The 6,368-nt window shown below is 48.1% G+C and overlaps 1 protein-coding gene across 1 annotated transcript in view; it reads left to right on the top strand.

Moving 5' to 3' along the window:
* Nucleotides 1-2,544, top strand: part of March4 (membrane associated ring-CH-type finger 4) — a 109,817-nt gene extending 107,273 nt beyond the window's left edge. The window contains exon 4 of the mRNA XM_021198775.2: nt 1,913-2,544. Coding sequence (XP_021054434.1) covers nt 1,913-2,280 — 368 coding nt within the window. The 3' untranslated portion in view covers nt 2,281-2,544. The remainder of the gene's footprint in view (nt 1-1,912) is intronic.
* Nucleotides 2,545-6,368: the final 3,824 nt, after the last annotated feature.

Below are 6,368 nucleotides of genomic sequence, written 5' to 3'. Positions count from 1 at the left end.
AGGGCCAAGAAGTGGGAGTGGGTGGGTAGGGGAGCAGGGGCGGGGGAGGGTATAGGGAACTTTCGGGATAGCATCTGAAGTGTAAATAAAGAAAATATCTAATAAAAAAAAAAAGAATAAAGATTCCATGCTCTTATCAAAAATAAAAAAAAAAAAAGAATTGGAGGCTGGATTTGATCCAGACTCATTATATGTATATAAGAATATTAAATTTAAATTTTTTACACCAAAAAAATGTGACGACAGAAGAAAGAGGATGGGATGATGTGAGAAAGAGGGAGAGAGAATGGCCATTTCTAGAAGTTGAAAAGGGTAAGGAAATATTCTCCTCCCTCCAAGTCTTCTGGAAGTGTAGGCCTCAATGATATCTGCGCTTTGACCCAGTAGGACCAACCCCAGGACTGTAAGAGAGCCCATTTGTACCATTGTGGGCTACCTATTACCCTCTGGACGGTTGTTATAGCAGCCATCATGAATTAATAGTCACCATCACCATGCAGCGCCCCACGCCAGCCCTGGGACCATCAGTGTCTCCGCAAATGACCCTCACCATCCAGCTGTGGCACCAGAACCTTCAGAGCTGCCCAGGTGCTTCTTGTGCCCACAGCTCACTTGTCAGCCAGACTGTCAGCTCTACCCACAGCATACATCCTGCCTCCAAGACCTCTCGCGCACGACACTGCCCTGTCCCCAGCACCACAGTTTCCAGCTTCAATTACCGCTTCCCTTCCTGCTTCATTTTAGAATAATTCTATACGTGTCCCTTCTGGAGCACCAGTGAATTTTCTTAGAAACGAAATCTTTCAATGCCATTCCTGCTTCTAAATCTACTCGGGGGGCTTCTCATTACATTGGGTACCATGCAAGACACAATCATAACAGGGCCTCTAGCCACCTTCTCCACCGCTTGCCACATCCACGGGCTTGCGCGGCGCTAGGCAAGCCAACCTCAGTTTCAACCTTGGTTGTTCATTCCATTCCTACCTTTGCGCTTGCATTTCCCACCAGAGACAAGTGCGCTCTCCAGGTCTTTGCACACAACTCTCCTTCTCATTTAAGCCTTAACTTAAACTTGCCTCTTCCTCTGAGACTTGCTTCTCTCTTCCCTCTTGCCAAAACAAGGCCCGGGTTGCCTGCAGCCAAGGGCTATTTAATCCTATTTCATCTTCCTCCTAGCATGTGCCCACACAGGAAGACAGTCTGGTAGCTTCATTTGTACATTTTGTATATGCCTCTTAACTTAAACATAAGCTCTCTAAGGGAAGGACGTCCTGGCTCAGACATTGCACGATCCTAAGTGCTTTGCACACAGTAGGTCTACAACCGATATCCATTTTCCTTGTTGCCAGATATGGTTTGTTTCCCCCACTGGATTTGGCCAGTATAACTGCAAGGATGTTCAGCCGGCCCCAGGGATCCGTATTTCAGTAGCACTGGCTGTGCAAAGAGCTAGAGTGGACTTTCAGTTCCCACTCAGCAGGAGCAGGATGACCACAGGATTTCATCGCTGTTGTCCTTTAAATGTGCATGACTCATTCAACACCTGGTAAGCACAGGGCATCATGAATATGTAACACAGGGAAGGAAAAATATTTTTATTATGGTGTCATTGAAGAATTTGAATTGTGCCAAGCCAAGAAGAGGTCAGGATGGAGCAGAAGTAGGCAAAGGCAGTTCATGCAAAGTCCGGCTATTTTGTGACCTTCTCCCTTCTGGTGACTCATGGAGTCTGGGAATCTTGTGGTGCTCTGGAGTCCAGTGGCTCAGAGCTGGAAGGCAGGTTTAGAATAAAAGCAACACAATGAGAGCCCAGCTTCTCCAGTGCCCGTGTCTGTGTAAGTTAAGGATGTAGTGGCATTCTCCCCGTTGTTGCTTTCTTTGCTTAGCCTTTGTCTTCTTCTTTTCCTGGCAGGCCTCATCATCCACGAAGGGCCCTCGGTATATCGCATCTTTAAACGCTGGCAGGCTGTAAACCAACAGTGGAAAGTGCTGAACTATGACAAGACAAAAGACTTAGAGGACCAAAAATCGGGAGGCAGGACAAACCTACAGACTTCCTCATCTGCCCAAGTCAACCTACCCTCCACGGAAGAGGAGGCAGCCAGCCCGCCTGCCCGTGAAGAGGGCCCCACCAGGGCTGCCAGCCACCCCTCAGGCCCTGTGTCCCAACACCACTGTGCTTACACCATCCTACACCTCCTGAGTCACTTGAGACCTCATGAGCAGCGGAGCACCCAGGGCAGCGGCCGAGAGCTCGTCATGAGAGTCACCACAGTGTGAAAGGAGGCCTGGGAGGCAGGTTGACCACACACACCCACAAGAATGAGTCTGGGCCAGGAGGGGCCCAGGGAGCAGGAATGGTGGGCCTCAAGGGGAGCTGTGGGGAGACTGCCTGAGGGAGAGCGTTTCTGATTCCCAGTCCATTGGTTCCACAGCGAGGGGAAAACCAACACAAACTTCACAACAATGGGTGGGACAAATGGAAGCTGCCCTAAGAAAACAACCCCTCCCAGAGAGCCACAAGTAGCAAGACACCCAGAAAAGGGCGGGGCAGGAAAGGGCGGGGCAGGAAAGGGTGGGGCAGGAAAGGGTGGCTGGCGCCTGGGGCACCTGCTAGGCCGCCCAGGCAGGGAAGAGCTTCTGTAATCTGCACTTCTCTCTCGACCTTGGGTTTATTCCTCCCTGGGTGCTGCTTCCTAGCACTGGGAGAGAGCGAGAGAGAGAGAGAGAGCGAGAGAGAGAGAGAGAGAGAGAGAGAGAGAGAGAGAGAGAGAGAGAGAGAGAGAGAGAGAGAGAGAGAGAGAGAGAGAGAGGCAGAGAGGCCTTGTGAGCTGATGGTCCTATCATGTTTGTTGGGGGCCTCTACACTCTGTAAAATTCCAGTGTCTCAAATGGCTTAGGGATCCCTGGAGACCTTCAGGAAGGGAGTTGTTGGTATGCCTGGCCAGAGAGATGGGGGTTGGGTCCCCCAGGAAGAACTATCCTAGCTGTAACTACAAGTGTCACATGAACGCAAAGAAGGCTGAGGTTTAGACGTGGCAATCTTTCTGTTTCCTTGTTAATTTTTACAGTGATTTGGCTCAAAGATGTTTACAGGATGGGGGACTCACATACATACATGTGTGTGTGTGTGTGTGGAGGGAAGCAAAGACTTCTCACGAGTGGCTCAAGCACACTTCCACTGCTGTGGCATCAGCCTTCAAAGCTGGCGGGCCAGGGATGATTTTCCTCACTACTGAGCCCCGTCTATAACCAGGATAATGCAGTGCCATGTCCTTTTGGCTTTGGCATTCTCACAGGGCAGGCACACAAGCACGCACATGTATGCACGCATGTGTGCATGCATGTGTGAGTGAATGCCTGTGAACACACACACACACACACACACAGAGAGAGAGAGAGAGAGAGAGAGACACTCATGTGCTCGAGCACACACACACACACACACACACACACACACACACACACACCTGAGTCTGCTGCAGTGTGGGTGACACTGGCCTGTGTATCTCAAGGAAGTCGTGAACACCTATCTAAGTATTCCTAGCTGCTTGGTACCTGTCCCCTCCCTAAAGAGGCAGTTTGCCTTGTGCTCCGGGCTATGTGCTCCTGATCCTTCTGGTGCAGCCAGGCACACCAAGGAGGCACCAAGGAGCACTGTCGTAGGAGCCCACCCGTGTGTTCCAGGACCCTGCCAGGGAAGGCCACTGGGTGGTCACCTGCAGAGTTTCTTAGTGTCATTGCACAATGGACATGTCATCCTTGGGTATTAAATGGACACTGTCAAGTACTTTTTTAAACTAGTTTTTAGGGTTTTTTTAAAAACTCTCTGTTGTTTGTAATATTCTCTTAAAAGCTTGGAAATAAAATTTCTTTCCCTAGCACTCGTGTCTCTCTCCTGGGTTCCCTTCCCTGCTCCTTTTCCTCCAGTGAGAGCCACGTTTCTTTCTCTGTTCTGTATGGTTCCTTAGCAAGAGTTCATCTTTGAGAGTACAGCGGCTAGGGCAGACAGGAATGTTGCCCTCAACATGCATCCATGTGTGTACGGATACATAGGTATACACGATGCATGTATGTACATGGTGTGTGTGTGTGTGTGTGTGTGTGTGTGTGTGTGTGTGTGTGTGTGTGTGACTGCATCAAAACAATGAGATTCTTTGGTTTTTTTGTTTTGTTTTTTTTTGTTTGTTTGTTTTGTTTGGCTTTAACAAATGGATTCCACCAGGATCCAAAGCAGACACTACTGTCAACCCCTTGCCAGGATACAGCCCAAGGCTCCTACAAGTATTAGTGCTAGAAGGATCTCTCGTGAGCTCCACCCATTGGGTCCATTGCAAAGATGCTAGAATGATCGCTCATGAGCTCCACCCACTGGGTCCTGTTTCAAACAATTGAGAGAATCTGAGGAGGGAGGTGCAGGTCCAGGTTCCTTGACTACTTTCCTTTGAGGCTCAGAGAATAGCATTCAAATTAGGCGTCCCAGAGAAAGCTTGGGCAGAGGTCAAGTAACAAAGATTGCTCCTCCCTTCACCCTGACCTGTCCCTCCCTCTTTATGATTGATGGACAGCCAGGCAGTATCATAGGTGGGAGGCGAATGGTGCATCATTAGTAATTGCAGTTGGATGAGTCGTTGCTAGCAGGAGGCCCCTAACTGGGGGAGTACTTTACAAAGATTACTTCACAAAGAATCTTACAATCCAGAGGCTTAGAAAACACACACTAAACAATTAAAAACTAAACGAAACCCACAACTACAAATAAGCTGTCTTCATAAGGGATGGAGGGGCTGCATCTCGGTTGGTAGGGTGATTGCCTGGATGCCCAAACCCTGGGTTCAATACCCAGCACTGACTCAAGCAGGCATAACACCACACGCTTGCATTCCCAGCACCCAGGAGAGAGGTGTGAGGCCCGGGAAGTCAAACTACATAGCGAGTTCAAGGCCCGCTTGGGATACATAGGACACTAGGCAGAACAAACAAAAGTGAAAAACAAATAGAATAAGGGTGTGGGTTCTCAGTGTGGTCCCGAACAGGTCATTTACCTGAAACACACATGGAAACTCTTATGTGGGTTATCTTCTTCCAAAATAGCGTTCAAGTAGAGTGGACTCTGCACATCATCGGAGCTATGGTGACTTCCTTGCTCTTTCTCTGGTGATTCACAGGTCACTTCAGTATCTGTTGATTATGGAGAGGCTTAAGAACCCTCATTCTGAATGTGTTGTACTGAAAAGATGCAGAAGATGAGACATTCTCACAGAAGGCTCGACTTTATGGTGTCTTGGTGCTACGAGCCTTGACTTATCTTGATTGCTATATACTCAGAGCCTACGGCAGGGCCTGGCACATTGTGATGTTTAATAGATTCTTCTGAATGCATAAGACACTGCTGGGGTAGGTGCAGGTACTCGCTCCTTCAGTGCCTGGGTGACATGCCCCCTCTTCTTTCAACAGATATTCTGCCTCCCAGGACAGTCACCAGGTAGAAAGGAAACGTCAGATTTGACTTTGCCCAAAAGGATGGTAAATTTCTTGTGCTCCAGAGTGTGGAACTTATGGGTACCGTGAATGAGACATGACACCACCTAACCACATCTGAAGTTCTTACCATACGCAGGGCGGCAAATTAGATGTTTGATATACATCAATCAGTATTACAACAACCAGGTCAAGTAGATGCCATCGTTACCTTCATTCTACGATTGTGGGCACTGTGGCTCAGAGAAGTAACCTGCCCAAAGCCACCAACTGGTATTCCCACCTAGGGAGTCTGGCTAAACTGTAACTACTCCACTGTGCCTCCTCTGGACAGTCAGCAGCACATAAGAGAAACCTCTACCTTGTGGATGCCCAGAGGCCACCACGGTAGACATCTATAAGGGAAAATTTGCAGGTTGTGGAACTTGAAGCTGAATAAACTTTTCCTCTCTTCTAGGAGGAAAAATGCAGAGATTATTGATGTTATCTAGCTAATATTGTTGAATGGGAGCTTGTATATACTAGAGAACCGATTATATCTGGGAACTGGCAATGGATATGATTAAAACACACTTTTATGAGCAAATGGCTAGGTTTCATGAAGGTTCTGAAAAAAATTACCTATCTAGACCCACATTTTTGGTTTTGGTTCCCAGGAACTGACAGGGGCAGGCTGAGGTTTCTCGCCGCCGTCACAACACGTTGGAGGGTGCTTCTTACGTGAGAGCGATACTAATCACTGTCCAGGGTCCCTGGTTATTATTGGCATAACTATAAAAATAATCCTTTTGGTGGAGAATCAGATCTTTTGGCACATTGGAGCACAGATACTCTAAAAATCACATACGTTTTTGACTAAAATAGCCAACTACATCACAGACCCTAGC

This window comes from Mus pahari, chromosome 5 (assembly GCF_900095145.1).
Source record: "Mus pahari chromosome 5, PAHARI_EIJ_v1.1, whole genome shotgun sequence".
Lineage (NCBI taxonomy): Eukaryota > Metazoa > Chordata > Mammalia > Rodentia > Muridae > Mus > Mus pahari.
This window is presented reverse-complemented; position numbering and strand designations above follow the sequence as displayed.